Source organism: Epinephelus moara, chromosome 18 (genome assembly GCF_006386435.1).
Source record: "Epinephelus moara isolate mb chromosome 18, YSFRI_EMoa_1.0, whole genome shotgun sequence".
Taxonomy (NCBI): domain Eukaryota; kingdom Metazoa; phylum Chordata; class Actinopteri; order Perciformes; family Serranidae; genus Epinephelus; species Epinephelus moara.
Window position 1 is genome coordinate 26,126,047 of NC_065523.1, and position 18,883 is coordinate 26,144,929.

General features: G+C 48.7%; 1 protein-coding gene across 2 annotated transcripts; it reads right to left on the reverse strand.

Moving 5' to 3' along the window:
- Positions 1-284: 284 nt before the first annotated feature.
- LOC126405901 (retinoic acid-induced protein 1) lies at positions 285-14,367 on the reverse strand. Of its 2 annotated transcripts, XM_050069922.1 has the most exons (4): positions 7,187-14,367; positions 6,892-6,985; positions 5,798-5,847; positions 285-1,976 (listed from the first exon to the last, which is right to left on the reverse strand). In XM_050069922.1, the coding sequence occupies exons 1-4, from the start codon at positions 13,790-13,792 to the stop codon at positions 1,968-1,970; spliced, it is 6,759 nt and encodes a 2,252-aa protein (XP_049925879.1). In that variant the 5' UTR covers positions 13,793-14,367; the 3' UTR covers positions 285-1,967. The 2 variants fall into 2 exon arrangements, with proteins under 2 accessions (XP_049925879.1, XP_049925880.1); XM_050069923.1 differs by lacking the exon at positions 6,892-6,985.
- Positions 14,368-18,883: the final 4,516 nt, after the last annotated feature.

An 18,883-nucleotide genomic window follows, 5' to 3' on the forward strand; every position in this document is an offset into this window, starting at 1 on the left:
AGGTAAACACAGTGATTCTTATTTTCAGGTGATTATACACTAAAGAAAATACTTATATATATCCCCCTAAATCCCACACACTGGACCTTTAATATCAGAAGAGACACTTTGAAATATGGCTGTAATGATGGGATGTGTTAAAATGGCTGTGATAATGTAAGATTTCACTTTTTTGACTCACCGTGATCACTTTTACTCGGCTAGCACACAAGATATGCTAATCCAGATGTGTCTTCAGTGTGTCAGTGCGCATTCAGTAAAGACAAAAAGAGCAGGCGTTGGTCATAGCAGCATTGAAAGGTGCTGGTATATTTAACATTGGCGTTACAAAAAACATTTCAAACAAAGTGATGCTGTGTCATCGATTCCAAACAAATAGACATGAAAATCAATAAAACGGCATGCTCCAACTTATGACAAGTGACATTCCCAAAAAAGGTCCTTATTTTTTTTTTTTCATCAATGGATTCTTTTAATAACATTTTATAAGCAATAACATATTCCATTTTATAGAAAATAAACATCTCTAGGAAATACTATACACAATTATATTAGTACATCACATCTTACATTTAAACAGCATCAAATACTTATATACACCATTAAATAATGAGCTTCATAAAAGAGAACGTTTGGTGTGGAGTTTTTGCACTTTCTTTTATGCTCTAATACTTAAATATGTCTCCTTTTGATATGACCAGTACTTAAACCGACACCCCGTGCAGGGCGCTGTTACATAGCATGGAAGAGTGAAAGAGGCTACATTTGAGATACACAGACAGGTGTGTTATGAGATCTGAATGTTTATCTTTCCGCGCTGCTGTGGGAGGTGAAATAATCATACATCATGGCAATGTTTAACAGTAATACTTCTGAACTGTACATAGATATGAAGTGAGATGACCTGACTCCCGGTTGGACCCTTGGAGCCCTGATCTGCAACCTGTCGAGTGATGATGGCGTCTACTGTACATACTGAATGTGCACACAGGTGAGATGGATTTTTTTTTTCCTTTTTTTAAATTTCTGAATAACACAAAGCCTGACATATACCAAGGGTGACGCAATGATGTCGTATAGTCATAATGCACATCAAAATACATCTCCGAAGATAAGAGCATTATAGTAAAATACTGCGTCCGTTTTTTTTCTTAACTCTTCGATATCAGAATATTTAGAACCTGTAAAGCACGTCATCATGTACAGTTTCCTTTTTTGTTTCGTTTTGTCTCTTGTTTTTAAACACAAACACGCACATTGAGATAGTACATCCAGTGGTTGGCTGCTGCTTTTCTGATGCAATGACATCTTGGATTGGAGATGAACTTCTTCGCTCACACAGACACGTAATAACACACAAACACACTGATGATGTGGCTGTAGAATGACAATGTGATTATCACACATACGCGCGCACAGACACACACTCACGCACGCGCACCTCTTGGCCCACAGACAAGGTGGCCAGAGGGATGTTCCTGTCCAATCAGTGTCCGCCAGGTGTCTGAATATGATAGCAACCCATCCGAAGGCAGAACACACACACACACACTCACACACACTCACACATTCCTCGCTCTGCATTTCAAACAGCCCCCCTGTGCACTGGGCTCTAGGCACACAGTCTCTAAAGCGCAGTCTATCCTCCTGTTAAACAGTTCTGCTGCCTTCTGCCTTCCAGTGAGGGGCTCAGTTGAGAAAACACATTTCCAGGCCGGGTTCAGGGAGCAGCTATTCTCTGCGGAGCCATTCTCCAGGGTTTGTATTGCTCCTAGCTCCGGCTCAGCGCAGCCTTTTACCCTCCCCCAGCCCCACTGGCTGATGTGCCTGTCCGTCATCAGTCATCACCGTGTTTTTTTTAGGGTATAGGTGGCTGTTGGACAGCATCTTTGTTTGCCTTGCTTTATAGGTGATGCTTTCCTGGCTGAGAGGTGGTGTTGGTGGTGGAGGTGATGAACTGGAATATCTTACAGGTCCTGTCGAAGAAGGGAAAAGAGACCGACATGAGTTCAAGTCACAAACACATGTAGAGGATGAAGAGTATGAGCTGCGCCAGAGGGCATGGGTGTAGATTTCAGGGGGCACGCAGAGGACACGTCCCCAGTGGTGTAGTGGAGGGCAAGTTTACGGGATATTCCTCCCTCTTTTTCTGGCTGTTTACAGTATATCCAACTACCAGCCAATAAGCCATTGGAAATAACAGGAGAGTATACCCACTTCCTCCTTGCTAACCTTCCCATCTATCGAGTCGTACACCAGAATGTAAGAAATAAGCCTGAAGTTTTGAGGTCTTCCCTCTGTGACTGCAACATTGACCTCAATACTGCAGAGTATGAGCCTTTTCAGCAGTGACCAGCAGCTCAATAGCTCCTTCTGACGGTTGGTTGATTGGTTGGTTGGTCAGTCAGTCGGTTGGTTGATCCACAAAAATGTCCCCACCCTTTGACAGCCACAGTTTTTGCCCTAGAAGGCTGACATGTGGCGTGGAGGTCAAGTCTATGTGTGTTTGTGTTCATGCAAATTGGCTATAAGGTGGTGGTGATGGGGGCAATGGGAGTGGTCTATGGCAGAAAGGCACAAAACGTCACACACTTGCTCAAGATTTTGTGGAAAGACTGGTCACACACCGTTCATGCCAGTTGGCAAAAAGGGGACATGTGTGGGTACATGGTCACAGCTATTACAAATTTGCACTCATTGTTCTATCGGAACAATTATACCGCAGGTGGGAGCTTACGTGCACGTGCTGCACATGCGTCTTTGTGCGCGAGGGTTTCTGTGCGGTTCTGCAGACATGAAAGCGAGCTGGCTGCAGTGTGCAGGAGTGGGGAGATGGATGCAGCTGGCCAGTGAACCAGCTCCACGTGAAAGACACAGCGGGAACGCCTACTAATTGCGCTGGTGTGGTGGCGGCGGCGGTGGAGCGCTTTCTTTCCCCTTATCCTCCTCTGCAGCCCCTCAGTATCTCTCGTTCACCCTCTCCGTCTTTCTCTCTGAGCTGCCAGTTGCCCATCCTTATGGCCTGGACTCAGACCAGCAGCTTTGCTCTCTGTCTTTTATCTCTCCCTCTTTCTCCCTCTTTCTTTCCTCTCTTTCTGTTTACCTCCCCAGAGTAGCTCTCATTCTTTTAAACCTTCAATCTCACTTGTTTTTTTTTCTCAGTTTCTCCATCACCGAGCGCTGCCTGTCTCTCTGGTTGCCCTTCTTTTCTCTGTCTATCCCTGTCTCTTTCGTGCTGTCGCTCTCTGATGTAACTGCCCCCATTCGTCTTTTGTTCCCACTCAGCCGCTGCACAAAACTGTTTTTTTTTTTTTTCTCATCCCTCTGCCTGTCTCTCTCTCCCCGCTCACTGTGTGTATACGTGTGTGAGCTTACAGGTAACCTGTTAATGAACCTGTGTGGACGCACACAGTGTGTGTCCCTTAGCTCTGGAGAAGCCACAGCTGAAGGCAACATGTGTGTGCGATCTCATCGATATGTGTGTTCCAGCCCTGAAACCAAGCGAACGCAGGCAGAGGGAGAATTTCAGAGGGGGACCCATGGGTGGGGTGGTTGTGTGTGTGTATGTGTGTGCGTGTGTGTATGTGTCTGCTCTTCCCTTTGATTAGGCTGCTCAGCGTAAATTGGCGCGGCACAGACCCACACACACAGACCTTCAGATCCCTCAGCTGATGACAGCTCTGCCTCAGCCCGCTAACAACAATCTCTCTGTGTCTTGCTCTCCTTTTTCTCTCTGTTTCACATACTCTATTTCTGCTGCTTAGACGTGGGAGTTGAGGTGAGGAGAGGCGGGGAGAGGAGATGGGAGAGAAAGAGGGAGGAAGGGATTGAGGAGGGATGAAGGGAGGACGACTGAAAAAATGGAAAAAGGGAGCTCGCAGCAGATGAGAGGTGAACAGAGTAAGGGAGCTGGAACAGCAGGGAAGCGCACAGGCAAAAATAAGGGGTACGGAGTAAAAAAAAAAAAGAGAGAGAAAAAAGAGAGAGAAAAATAACAAGAGAAGGAAGGAGAGAGAAAGGGTGGAGAGAGCATGCGGGGAGGATAGCAGGCAGTGATGCCGGGTGGGGTGTTTTGATCAGCAGCCAGCTTTTCATCCCTGTCAGTCTGCACAGAGGAGAACGGGAAAGGAAGAGGGAGAGAGGGAGAGATGCAGAGAGGGGAGGGAGGGAGGAACGGAGGCTACTGCCACTGCTGCCTCAATGCACCGCTGCTCCCTGCTGAATGTCAGCATCTCTCCCCCTCTACTCCCCCCCCTCTCCCTCTGCATTTGACCTTCCTCTGTGCGCTGCAGTGTAGACACGCCACCACCAGATGGCGTCTCTATACAGGAAAGTTGTAGAGTGGACTGATCATAATAAGACAAAAACAGTGACCTGTTGTAATTGCAGTGGTCTGCAGTCATAACACAGCATGCTGAGTGACGGTAATACACAAAGGGCGCATAACTAAGTGTTTACACAGCTACTGTTGGTTGATACGGGTTCAGCCTGCCAAGGTCATTGGGTACATATTGATTTGGTAACAAAACACCAGTCAGTCCAAGATGAGATCCAGACCGTCTTGGCATGGGCGTGATAGGGTACTTGATACAAGTGTACAATGAACACCAGCCCGAACCCTCGTGTTTCCCCCTTTGAGTCTTTCTCTGTTTTACAAGAGCTGACAATTGTGTTTTCTGTTCTGCACTGTATCATCTATCCAGCCACGGTACCGCTGCTTGTGACAGCAATGTGTGAACTCAATTTTTTTCTGAGCTGTGGAGAGGGATGGGTATGGAGGAAAAAACATGCACAGCGATTCTTGGAGCAGAGAGGCTGTAAGTGTTCTAATGGGAAGACAAATGTATGCATTCCTGCGGTACATTAACATATATGAAATCGCTAATGTCTTATAGGTTGTTATCCTGGGAGATGCTAAATGATCTTCATATATTCCACCCTCCTTTCTTATATGCATGACTTACTGTTAAAGCAGGGTGCAGTAATAATTTGGTGAAAGATTTTAAAGGAGCAGTGTGCAGGATTTAGTGGCAGCTAGCAGTAAAGACTCTAGCTGAAACTTCTCCTACGTGCCAAGCGTGAACTGCTGTTTAGATTTCCTTCAGTTGTCATTGTTCAGGAGGTTTTTACCAGGAGCTTAATTATTCGCAGAGGTCTTCTCCTCTTTAAAACAAACAGACCAGGTGCTTAAAACCAGTAAAAATACTGAATAAAAGGCGCACAGTAGCTAAGTGGTTAGGGTGGGCATCCCATATACAGGCCGCAGGTTGGATTCTAGCCTGCTGCAGGAGCCTCTGTCTCCCCTTTTCACACTTAATCTGGCCTGTCAAATAAAGGCAACCCCCCCCAAAAATCTTTAAAAAATACTGAATAAAGCAATTTCATGTTAAAAAACAGTGTTTCACCAACACTGTTTGGCTTGTCCAGGCAGGTCGCTAGCCCTGCATAGATGTTCGGCCTGTCGTGGAGGGTCTGCTATGTACAGTGGTTGTCATGTAATGGCCCCGTCTAGAACCAGTGTTTGGTGTGTGTGTTCTGGGCTACTGTAGAAACATGGCATTGCAACATGGCAGACTCCGTGGATGAGGACCCGCTCGATTTGTGGAAACAAACGGCTCATTCTATGGCAACGAAACCATGACAATTCTTATTTTTAGGTGATTAAACACTGAAGAGAACATACTTGTGCCAATATATCCCCCGAAATCCTACACACTGGACTTTTAAACTCTCAAAAGGAATAGCAGAAGGCCTGATATGCATTTATTCGCTAGTTTTAAAGCTTTCGTTTTCTTACCTCGTGTTTAGGACATTTGATGGAGAAGTCATCCTCGTGGAATGTGCAGCCTGGCCAGAGACAGAGAAAAGTAGAAGAAGGGAGAGGATAAGCTACGGCGTCGCAGACAGACAATTACAATGAATGAAACAAATAGCGTGAGGTGGATGCACCCCCCCCCCCCCCCACCCCTTGAAAAATTCAGATAAATGACAAAGAGGTAGGGTTGAAATGAAAAATGAGCAAGAACGAGAGAGAGCAAGAGAGCAACAGAAGAAAGGGAGAGACTGAGTGGATGAGTTGCGATGCAGGCAGGCAGTCAGATATGGCTGGTGCACTCAGCAGGATTAAAAAGGGCCTCGCTCTGCTCCCTGTGCTGGCTAGGCAGACGTGGCAGGCCTTCTAATCCTCACACTGTACTTCCTTGGCATGAGGTAACGTAAGGGGAAGCCATACAACACATGTGCTGACACAGAGACACTCACTTATATTGACAACAACGACCAGGGACACACACACACACAAGCACTGAAGGCAACGTGCTTGTAAGACGCACATAGAGAAGCATCCGAGCCAGCAGGAAGGCACACACATACATGCAAAACACACACACACACATACATGCACATTCAGTCCCCAGACAGCGGAATGGATGGACGGAGCCACAGGGGTTGTGGTCAATAATGCACACATACACACCCTCCTCCCTCTATCTCTTCCCCCTCTCCCTCTTGCACACTCCAGGGTCCCACTTTCCTCTCATCATCCCCTTTATTCAAGGCTCACTGCCTCTTTCCCCTCCCTCCTTTCCTCTTTTGCTCTCCCCTAGCACTCTCAGACATCTCTTCTCGCACTCAATAATGTTACTTCTTGATGCATTTTCCTTCTCTCATTTTACCCACATCCGCTTCCCCTCCCCTCGCTTTCTTCCCTCTCCTTTCATTTTTCTCCTTTTTTTTTCTACCTGCCTTATTTGTTCCCCTCCCTATTGCCCTCTAAACCCACGTTCAATTTCCCATTCCCACTTTCCCTCCTCATTTCTCCTCCCTCTCCCTGGCTTTTCTCCCCCTTTCATCCCTTGTTGCTCTCTTCCTCCTCTCACTGTGGTCTCTTACCTATCTCTTTGGCGCAGACATAGTGGTATTTATGAGAGCAGCCTCTCCAACAGCAGCTGAGGGACGCCCCCACAATCTGGCACTTGTAGCAGTTCTGGGGTTAGTCAGACAGACGGACATATGGACCGAGACCAATAAAGAAACAAACAAATTGACCGATAGAGGGACATAGAGGGAAAAGAGAGGGAAAAATGTCGAAAGTTAAAGTCAATTTCTCAAAGAAGCGGCATAGTATCTCCCTTAACTTCCATAAGCATGCACACATTTTGGAAAAGACTGATAATTGCCGTCGTACCGTTTGGGCTGAGTTGTTGGCAGCCTCCCTCAGTCCGTATAGCCTCCCAGCTACCATAATTACCCCCTTGGTCCAGATGGCACAGTTTTCATGGGCCCAGTGCTCCTTAGCCTCTGCCTCCCACTGTAGCCTTTGGAACATGCTGTCACCCCCCTCTTGGTCACTTGAGGCCCCTGAGCTGATGGCCTGGAGCTGCTTCATCCTCTTGAACCTCTCTCGGAGAGTTAACCTTCGTGGACCGCCCTCCTGACCTATTCTCTCTGTTCTTTCCGCCCGCCGGTAGCGGCAATGATGGTGCCTGCTACTACTGCCCTCTTGAGTGGATGCCTCTGTGTTGCCCTCCTTTTCTGTGCTGCCCTCGCCCTCGTTCTTTGACGAGTTGCTTGGTTCTTCACTGCTGCTACTTTTGTTGTCATTGGTTTTCTGTGACTCTTCCCTGAGGGATTCCGTTTGCGGGACCGTCAAAATTTTCCGTGGTACGCCATCCTCTGTGTAGTAAGGTCCGCACAAATCACCCAGGTCTCTGTAATTTGCTGGCTTTCCGCACAGGCAACATGCAAGACACCTGTCAGTTAGAACTCTGTTTACCAAGGGTCCCTGTAGCATGGCAACAGTGTGCGGCACTACCTTTGCAACTGTAAAAGGATTCCTCATTCTGAGTATGCCTTTTTTTCTACGTCTCTGAAATATTACTGCGTCCTCAGGCTTGTTGACTATGGCACACCAAGAGGAAAAGTCTCTGGAGTTGTTAATCCGTACATACGGACAGAAAGACAGTTTTGAGTTTTGATGGACTGGTTTGCGCCTGATTCTTTTCACAGAAATGATCTCAGTCTGTTTTTCTGATACTGTTACTACAGGACCCACGATACATGTCTCTGGTTTTTCCTGCTTCTCTTTTTCCCTTCTTTCAATTTCTTCTTTCTCTCTCTCCTCTTGTTCCGCCCGTTCGCATCCTGCAGCCCTCACTACTGCCTCAATAACTTCCATGGCGTCTTTCATCCCAGGTTTTGGCCCAGGTTTTTTGTGGACCTTCATCGGCTTGCCAGGAATCTGCTCTGATGAGGCTTTGCCTCGTTTCCTCTTAGTTGGATTTGCAGAGGGTTTTCGGCCTCTCCGAGGTTTCTGAATGAGTTCTGTGCTGGTAACCTGGGGGGCCTCTGTGATCTCATCTGGGCTGATTGGCAGGGGTACTGTGGACTCTGTGGGGGTTACCTTCTCTTCTGCCCTCTTCTCTTGTTGTTCTGCTGTTTCAATATTTGTCTCCTCAACTGTCTCTGTTTCTTCTAGAGGGGCTTGGCCTTTTCTCTTCTTTCTCCTCTGTTTTAGGTGCATCTCGTGGTTGTTTTTAATGGCCCTCTGCTTGGCTAGCCTTGGTGTTGTAACTATTAGGCTCCCTGCTTCCAAGGCTACTACTGAGGCATCTGTGCTCTCCACCATGGCCCACCTCTTCCTTTTAGTTCTGGCAGACTTAGTGGCAGCAGAGGATACACCGTCTGAGGCCTGTTGTGTCCCCTCTCCCGGAGCTTCTACTGGGGCCTCTGTTGGGCTCCAAACCTTGTCAGCTCCAACATCCTGTTGTGTCCCTGGTTTAATGTTTGCTTGTCTTGTCTCCTCCTTATTTACAACCTCTTCTTCCATCCCTTGTCTCGTCTCCTCTGGCGCTGATGCCTCTTGACTCACCTCATTCTTTTCTCTCTCCTGGGTCATCTCCTTTTTTCTCACGGCTCCTTCTTGTTGTTTCTCTCCGTCCTGTCTAGACTCTACGCTTTTCACTTCTCCCTCCGCCATCTCAGTACTATTTATGAGCAGAGATGGCTCACCTTCCTTTAGGACATGTTGAGGCAAAGCCTTGGCTGTCACATCATCAGTTAGATTGCTGTCTATCTGGGGGACTGGGAGGTGTTTCTTTGAGCTAGGAGATGTAATTTTCTGCACCATGGCCTCATATTTCTGTCCTCTGCCTTTGCGTGGTGGGAGGACTTTTGTTTTAGTGGGACATTGAGGAGGCACCACGGGCACATCACTAGTGACGTCAGTTTCACTGATGTTAGGAGGAGTGTCTTTGGGTGGGGGAGTGACCACAGGGGCTTTCTTTGGTGCCCCTCGCTTTCTTTTGGGGCCCCGGACAGCTTTCTCTTTAGGTGTAGAGACAACCTGTTTCAGCTGAGGTGGTTGAGGTGGTAAGGCTTTTGGTTTGGGTTTTGGACCCCTCTTTTTCTTTACTGGTGTTGTAGAAATCTCTGGGCTAGGTTTCCGTTTTAATGGAAGTGATGTCTTTTCCTCAGATTGTTCAGTTGGGACTGGTGGGGCTGGTGGTGCGGGTGGGTCTGCTGGGACATCTGTGTTTTTGACAGCATTAGGAATGGGAGTTGGTGTTTGTTCCACAGTAACAGGCTCCTCTTCTTTTGGAGGATCATCACTGGCTTTAATTTCTGTTAGTGCTTCAGGCAGAATATCTTCCACTGTGACTTTTTCTTTTTCTTTTGATAGCTTTTCTTGTGAGGGCTTTCTGGATCTCAGCACCATGTTCTTACTCTCTTTCTCTGGTACCTTAACCTCTTGGTTTGGTTGTTTTTCTTCCTGGTTTGCTGGTTTTACATCCTGGTTTACTTGTGATATTGTAGCCTTTGGGCTCTTCCTGCTCCTGCTTTGCAGTCCTGTCAGAGGTTGAATGGTTTCTTCTTGTTGTACCAGCTTTGCTTTAGAAACTGAGCCTTTGGGGCGACCCACTGAGGCCTTAATGGGTGCAGTGTCTTCAGGGGGCGGAACATCTGCAGGCTTAGGTCCAGGTTTAGGTCCTGGTTTTGGACCTGGTTTAAGAGCTGGTTTTGGACCAGGTTTTGGACCAGGTTTTGATCCAGGTTTTGGCCCAGGTTTTGGCCCAGGCTTTGAGCCTGGTTTGGGTCCTGGTTTTCGTTTTACGGGAGTCTCAACTTTCGGTGGCAGCTCTGGTTCATTTGGCACAGGTTTTGGTCCTGGTTTTGGTCCTGGTTTAGATCCAGGTTTTGGCCCGGGCTTTGGTCCAGGCTTTAGGCCAGGTTTAGGTCCTGGTTTTGGACCTGGCTTTGCTCCAGGTTTTGGGCCTGGTTTTGGTCCAGGTTTTGGCCCTGGTTTGAGACCAGGCTTTGAACCTGGTTTTGGGCCTGGTTTTCTCTTCACATGAGGCTCAACTTTGGGTGGCAAGTCTGGTGCATTAAATGAGCGAGTGCACATTCTCGAACGAAAACCATCAGTTAGCATTTTGGGAGTCTGGCTCACAATGGATTCCTGATGAGCTAGTTCCATTTGATCCGAGAATAGCACAGTTTTGCTCGGAGGCATGCAGGGTTTCTGTGTAGGCGAGGGGGCTCCTTCCTCTTCCTTTTCCCCCTCTCTCTCCAAGCTTAGCTGTCGCCTGATTCCCACACCTGAATGCATGATTCTTCTTCTGCCCCTGGCATACTTACGCCCAAATGCCCTTGGCTGAGCAGATGGGGCCACAGGTTCTGGCTTGGCCAAGGGGGTCACAGCACTGGCACAGCTGATGCCCGGCTCCATGTCCTCATCGCCTTTTTTGGGGGACGGTGGAGTGTCTGCCCAGGAGGGGGCTGAGGGAAGTATCGACTTCCCTGGCAACTGAGGAGAGTCTGGCTCCAGCACTTTAGCATCACTGTGATCAATATGATCCCTGGACTGAGCTGGAGGTGTTGTCTTGTCATTGAGAGCTGAGAACACTGGCATAGCAGACTGAGGCTGAGGAGCAGTGTCACCGATGGCTGACTCCCTTGCGGAAGCATCTGCTGCTGCTGTTGCTGCTGCTGCATTTGGATGAGCAGGCGCCCCTGCAGGCTCGTTGTCAGTATGTAGCTCAGTACTCTGACTCTCTGTCCTGCTGCAGAGATCTCCTGGAGGCTTCTCTGGCCCATCTCTGTTATTCATGTGCTCCTCAGTCGATGTCACGTTCTCCCCCTCCTCCAGTTCCTCCTGAACCTCTGCAGACAGAGGAGGGGAAAGAGCATGTTGTTGTTGTTGTTGTTGTTTCTGTATTTCTTTCTCTACCTCTTCATCTGCCTCCTCCTGTCCGTCCCCCTCCTCCTCCCCCTCCTCTTCGTCCTCCTCGTCTCTGCTCTCTCTCTTGTCTGAGTTGCTCTCGTCCAAAGTCTCAACTTGGGGGGGTGGAGAGGTGTTCTCTGAGCTGTCCTCCTTCTCTGTTGAATATTGATCCTGTTCAAGGTCACCCCTAGAAATGAAAGGCAATGTTTTCACTGAGCTCTCAGATGCAGTTGGAGACTCAGATTTAAATGCCTCTGATTTCATCTCTTGGCCAAAGTGTTCCTTGTGGCTAGAGTCAGAGAGAGCTGCGGGGGACTGTTCAACTGAGTCTCTTGCATCGGGATCATACTTGCTCTGGACCTCTTGGTACACTGCCTCCTTATAGCAATAGCTTTTTTCTGTCACCTCTTTGTTTACTTTGCTATAGAGAGCTGGGCATTTCTCTTCATCTGACCATTTCTCCAGATTTTCTGTAGATTTAGTTGTGTCTGAATCTCTCTCAAGGTCAGGAGTTTTATCTGTGGGCACCTCTTCTTTCTCAGCTGATTTCTCTGTCCAGGCTGATTCTTCAAAGTTCTCTTTCACAGGTTCATTTATATGTTGTATATCTGAAGGGGAGTCCCTTTCTTGTTTCATAGGACTAGGGATTGTAATGCTTGTAGGAGACCTCTCATCACCAATGCTCTTCACTGGAGTACTCATGCCATCTCCTCCCTGCCCTGACTGACATCTAGTAGGGTCAGGGGTAAGGTTGTGCAGACCTGAGTCCCCAGATCTTGTGGACATATCATCTGGAGATGTCATGGAGCATGAGGAGGCTGTGTCCAGGCTGAGTTGTGTGTTATTGGGGGCCTGTGCTGGACTTCTGCCCTGGCCACAGTAGTAGTATCCCCTTTCTAGTTGTTCATCACTACTGCTGGAGTAGCCTCCTTCGTGGAGTTCCATGGGCATTGGCTGGTGCTGTGGTGTAGAGTAAGGATCTTGCATGGGGCCTCCACCAACACTACCACCACCACCATCTGGATATGGAGGACTTTTGTACTCCTCACCCTTTTTGGTCGATGCTCCACTACCTGCACTACTGTTGCTCCCTCCACTGCTGCGCTTACCGCCTTTCTTGTTGGCCACCAGGGCCTCTGACAGCAGCAGCTGCTGGACATTATTAGAGATGTTCTCTACCTGAGAGGTGAGGGCATTCAGGCTCCACAAGCTGGGGTTTGACAACAGCTTCTCTGAGAAACGCTCTTTCATGGTGGGGACCTGTGGTGTGGTAGTGTAGCTGTGTGGTGCAGCATGGGACACATTGGGTGAGGGGTGTGAGCGTGGGGGCATCAACATTGTGTTGGTACTGGCTTGCTCCTGCATACCAGCTGAAGAGGATGAAGAGGAGGAGGCTGCCCCAGGGGTCATGGGTGGTTGACCATACTGGAATGACTCTGGATTAGTCATTAGTGGTGACGGGGTGGAGCTGTATGAGGGGGAGCGTCCTACAGAGCGTGCAGGGGAATGGCTTGAGGAGGGGCTACAAGTCTGATAATACTGTTCTGGTGATCTGACGGACAGCTCTGAGAGACAGTAATTTTGTTGGGGTTGGCTGTAGTGTTGATATTTAGGGTGGGGCTCCTGGGGGTTGGTCATGGCCTGTAAAGGCGGCTGCTGCTCGTAACCTCTGGAGGGAGGCTGCTGGTAGCCGTAACTGTTCTGGGTTGACCTGTAACCTCCCTGCTTCAGATTGCTGTGGCTGCTCATTTGTCTGCCATACTGGGAATTGGGGGGTATGTTGTAACCTTTATAACAGTGGGGCATAGGGCTGCACTTTTCCATGTATGGTGAAGGAGAGGGTGAGTGCTGGGGGTAGTGCAGGTGACTCTGGGGGTACATGAGAGGGGAGGGGGCAGGGTTGGGAGGATGGGCTTGGTGGTGGGGGCTGTTATAGGCAGGGGTTGAGGGCTGGTGGCACTGGGTCTGGGAGTGGCCCAGCATGTTCTGGTCCATGTACTGGGAGGAGCCAGGTGCAGGGGTACTTCCAGTCTCCATACGCCCCACCATCTCCTGGTCATACTGTGCTAACTGGGCTGAGTCCTCCCATTTCTGCTGGAGGTGGCCCTCGCTCATATACTGGGCTGAGTAACTGCCAGGGCCCATGTGGTTACTATAGCCCCCAGGACCCTGTAGGTGCTGACCAGGGTTTGGTGGGGGCACTTTGCTTCCTCTGTAGGATTTCTTTGCCTGCGAGGATGCCGAGCCCCCATTTCCACTCCCATTCCCTCCACCATTGCCTGGGTAACCAGGATAGGCTTGCTGGCTGTAACAGTCCTTGGGTCCTCCAGTTCCTGGTCCTCCAGCAGGAGGCATGCTTGTGGGGTTCGCCAGTGAATGAGCCTCATAGCCTGACCTGGTGTGCCCTGGGCCTGGGCCTGGATGTGGGCCGGGGCCTGGGTGCGGGTGCTGGGGATGGGGATGATGCGGGTGTTGTCGGTAGGTCTCCAGGCGGGATAATTCATGGGGCTCCTGCTGGTAGCAGGGTTGGTTGCTGTGGTAACCACCGCTGCGCTCACGGAAGGACTGCATAACTGTCTCCGTCTGTAGCCAGAGCTGGGAGGGGGAGGTGAGGTGAGACGGGAAAGGGGGAAGGGGGGTTAGGGGGTTCTGAAGGCAGGAAGAGAGGGGGTGAGAGAAAAGAGAGAAAAATGATGAGGGTTAGTGCTGTTGAGCCCGAGGTTCATCCATTCTGCATTTTCTCCTTTTATATTCAATGTCTAATTCTATTTTAACATACACTTGCAGTCAAAGCAAAACTGAACCACTGAAGATATTTTTCACACCCAGCCACACAAACATTCAAACACAGACAGAGGTGTGCACATCCCATGTTGATTCAAATTATGTAGGTTTATCACCCACAAACTCTAATATATTTAATTCATAGGCATAATTAGATTTTACAACAATTACAAGTACTTTAGATCGCTCGCAGCACTTTTTTTTCTCATCCACATTTGAAGAAACTGTGCATATGTGTGTGTTTGCGTTGTGTCTTGTGTGTGTGTGCGTATAAAATGGCCCCTCCATGGTGCAGGCTCCAGGATCTGTTTCAGCCTCTCAAGATGGAGGGGCAGACAAGTGATGCAGTCTCTGGTGCAGTGATTGACATGTCTGTGAGAGAAAGGAGAAAGACAGAGTGGTGGGTGGGAACTTAATTACCTGTCTGAAGCAAATAAATAATCATAGCAGTTGCGCACCTGTGTGTGTGTGTGTGTGTGTGTGTGTGTTAATATGTAGGGGTGTGTGATTGAAACCAGGCAAATGATCACACACATTAGGCAATAAGAAATATGATGACATCTGAGGAGCATCCATGTTGGGTCGTAGCACTGGCTCCGAGTCTCCGCTGAACTCACTCACAGAGCCACTGTGGCTATTTAGCTTTCCAGTTGACTTTGTATGATGCATTATTCATTATTATTGTTTGGATCAAATATGATCCCCCAGACTTAGCCCCACTATTTTTCTAACCACTTTAAGATATTAAAATGTATTACCTAAACAAACAATGTAAAGCAATATTTTGTGGTTTGTCTTTGATGCGGCGTTTCATAAAAGGTTCAACTGAGCCCTGTTTTTTCTTCTCGGTGTCTTTTCCTGCACAGATGCAAACTCCAATTTCCTCCAAGGGGAAGTGGGAAGTGTTGCAGTGTGTGTGTTTGTGTGCATGCTCTCAGTACACCAGTTGGGGTGTCATAGAGTGTGTTTGTGTCTTTGGTGTGTTTGTTCCAGGGTGTGAGTGCACGTGGCAATGTTTGTCTGTAATCTTTTGCTTGCCTATGTATGTGTGTGTGTGTGTGTGTGTGTTTATGAATTCAGACAAAAAAGAAAGGAAGAGAGGAGGGGTGGAGAGTGCTCTGCTCTATAAAAGGAACAGAGTCACCTGGAGACAGAGCACTGAGCTTGTGTGTGTGTTTGCGTGTGTGTGTGTGTCAGCCGGTTCCAGCACAATATCCCGGCATTCAACCCGCCCCAGGGACAGTGGTGCATCCCACCAGACGCACAGTAGCATTATTCATCTCTGAGACACAGTGTGTGTGTGTGTTTATGTGTGTGTTTATGTGTGTGAGGAGGCAAAGCAGTGTGTGATTATTGCGTGCATTCATTCTTGCGTGTGCATGCCTGTGACTGTGTGTAGCTCTGTTGGTGTTTATGCATGCAGGTCCACAGCTTTTGGCAGCCCCATAAATATACACACAACAAACACACACACACACACACACACACATAGGCAAACACACACACACCTATAGATTCCCCTGGAGATTCTCTGTCCTCCCTCCTACCTCCCTATCTCCCCTGCCTGCAGCCTACTAGTGCTTCACCCGCGGTGATGTGTATGTGTGTGTGAGGATACTTGTTTACACAATGACCTAAATAAGATGCTTATAGGGGACAAGGGGTGGGATTCTGCCAGGCCAAGCTTGCCGAGCACAGCAGAGAGGATGGACTGAGGCGCACACCGCTTTTGGGATCCAGTGTTATGATGCCACGTGTCTGTCTGTGTGTTTGTGTGTGTCTCTGACACATCCGCTCTTCTTCACAATAGCCTATTATGAAGAATAATTAATTGGATTTTTCCCTGTTTGTGCGTCTCTCGCTAAAAACAAAGCAAACAAGCCAAAGAAACCCTCTCCCCAATCAATTTACTTCACTCCTCCTCCTGTCCTTTCCCTCAATCACACACACACACACACACACACACACACACACACACGTGAATGGCGTCTACATTCCGATCACGTCTCCTCTCCACCTCCACGCTGCACCTCCTCCTTCCACTTCTCATCTTCCACAGAGAGCCCTGGCATTGTGGAGCCGGCCGACTGCTGTATTTGTGGATGCACCACGTCATGTCGCGCTGCTCCTTGCCTCAGTAGGGGTCAGAGAGGAGAGAGGACGATGGATACATGCTGAGATCGCCAAATCCTCTCTGTTGATCTGTCTATCTGTCAGTCTGTCTGTCCGTTTATTAGGTAGCATTGATTTTGCTGCCGCTTGAGCACAGAGGAGGCATGAGGAAGAAGCAAACACACATACCGTTCACCGCCTGCCCTTCCTGTGCACACGCACACACAGGAAGACCCCCACAATCAGTGTTGTGTTCTCATATGTGTGTTTATTCTATTCTTTCCCCTCTTATTCTGTCTCTTTCTTTCTTTCTTTCTGACTGCCTGCTTCTGTCTCTCAACACAATGTTATCTGTGCAGAGAGGGTACCTTTCTCTCATCTCCACATTTTTTTTAACCTCCTCTCTCTTTCTTCTCCACTCTTTCAGATCTCTCCCTCTGGCCCCTGCGCTGTGACTGGAGAGGAGAATGGCAACGGGAGAGGAAAGACAACAAGGCGTTGGGGGTCTTACGGGAGGAGGCGGAGAGAAAGAGTCATTTGGGGCTGGGGGAGAGATTGAGTTGTGGGGGGATGCAAGATAGGAGTGATAGCATGATAAGTTTGAAGAGGAGGATGGCGGGGGGGCTGGGGGGGGGGTGCAGAGGACAGAGGAGGATAGATGATTTACTGAGTGGGCTTTACAACCTGGGCTCCTGGGAAATATGAGCTGCAGCAGTCGACACACACACACACACACACACACACTTTACACACACGCAGAGACGCATGCAAAATGGTAGATTGTGCACAAGCCTACAGTGCGGTGGGGTCCATAATTAGCCAAATGCTTCACCCCTACAGACAAACAGGAGCTGCTAGACATGTGATTGATTATGCCGGGCTCTGCCCACTTCAAATCTCATCAAGGCAGCTGCGTTCATAACCAGCTCCCTTGTTATTGTGGATGTGTCTTAAAGGGATAGTTCGGATTTTCTGAAGTGGGGTTGTATGGGGGACAGTTTGGAGAGCAGGCTGGAATCCATCTCGGAAGCTAAGCAATGTACTGCTGTGGATGGGGGTTGGAAACAAAACATATTTTAGCCACTTAAAAAAAATCCATATCAGTTTAGGTGTACAGTATACTGCAAGTATACCTTTCTTTTTAACTTTTTTAGGTGGCCAAAATCTGTCTTTTTTGTTATCACCTCCACAGCAGTACATTGCTTAGCTTCCACGTCAGACTCCAGCATGCTTCTCCAAATTGGGATTGTGCCGATTGACATCTACTTTATGTAATATACTGACTATAGATAAGTCCCTCGTACAACACCACTGCAGAAAATCTGAACTATCCCTTTAAAGTGACACATGTGTTTGAATGTTTGTGTGTCTTTTTCCATGTGTATTTTCTAGGAAAAAAGTACCCAGGAGGACCTTTTAATATCTCCAGCATTGTAATGTGTCTGTCTGTAAATAAAATATTGTCAAGGAGGAAGGACAGGAGGAAAGGAGTGCAAGGGAGGGAGGGAAGGGTGAAGGAAGAGAGGAGGGTGAATCTGATTGTTCCGCTGGATGGTTCATAATGCGCAGAGCTGCGACTGGTTACAGTCCCCCCTTCATTCTTTTTATATCCTCTCTCCCTCTCTTTCATCGCATCATCTTCAGAGGCAGCTTGAGATGGGATTTATCTTCTTTCACACACACACACACACACACACACACGCACAAACGCACAAGCCGCATGCACACACACACACACATAGAGAAACAGACAGTTCTCTCGTTCCATCAACTCTGGCTCTGAAGCACTTTCGCTTCAAATCTTTTTCCTGCTCTCTGTCTATCTGACACAAACAAACACACACATGCAAATGCACAAACACATACACACAGACACCCCTACCCCCAGCCCCACCCCATGGGCACACACACACACACACACACACACACACACATAGAGGCATACAGAGTGGAAGGATGGAACGTCTCCCTGTGTATTTACCTCCCCAGTCATCCTGGTTAATTATGCATGCAGAGGCAGTTTGCTGGGGAGGTGGAGCGGCCTGGGAGGAAGCAGACACACACACACACACACACGCATGCACACACTCACCCTATCACACATATTCACAAACAGCCGCACTTCACCACCACCTCCGGAATCATCACAACACGCCCCAGCACCACGCACACCAAAGCTCAGCTCACATGCTCCTCGACAACCCGACAACGCACTCGAAAATAACCCAAACACGCCACTCGCCCTGCTCCCCCCACACCCACCCACCTCACCACGCACACACACTCGCGTCTAACACATCTGCCTTTAACACCCTGTTTAACACAGCACGCTCCAAAATAACACAGCAACCCGCCCCGCCGCTGCTCCCAATCAGCACGCTGCTATCCCCATCCTAATTACACACACTTCAACAAGGCACAGAGAGCATTCAGATGCCTCCAACTATCAGATCTGCCCGCGCCCTCCCCTCTCGGTGGACTCTGTGCCCTTTCGCTTGGTAACCGCAGGTTCAACACACTGGGAAGGCAGACAGACAGATGGACAGACAGACACGCATCTTCTCTCCGTCTCTCTCCTCCTCTCCTCTGCAGTGTCTGGCCAGGCTGTGTGGGTGGGTTTCTACCCAAGGGAGAGGCTTAGGAGATGGAGGAAGCCAATATCTGCTCTGACATTTGTCAGTGTGCCGTTGTCATGACACACAGCTGGAGGTCACGGGGGGTCACCAGCAGCCAGTCACATAGATTATAGGAAGAGACATAGAGGGG

Excerpts from the sequence above, each read along its gene's own strand:
- LOC126405901 (XM_050069922.1), bottom strand. The coding sequence starts at position 13,792 with ATGCAGTCCTTCCGTGAGCGCAGCGGTGGTTACCACAGCAACCAACCC. Across the intron at positions 6,986-7,186 it reads CCAACAACTCAGCCCAAACG|AACTGCTACAAGTGCCAGAT; the intron begins GTACGACGGCAA and ends GACTAACCCCAG. Across the intron at positions 5,848-6,891 it reads TGTCTGCGCCAAAGAGATAG|GCTGCACATTCCACGAGGAT; the intron begins GTAAGAGACCAC and ends GTCTCTGGCCAG.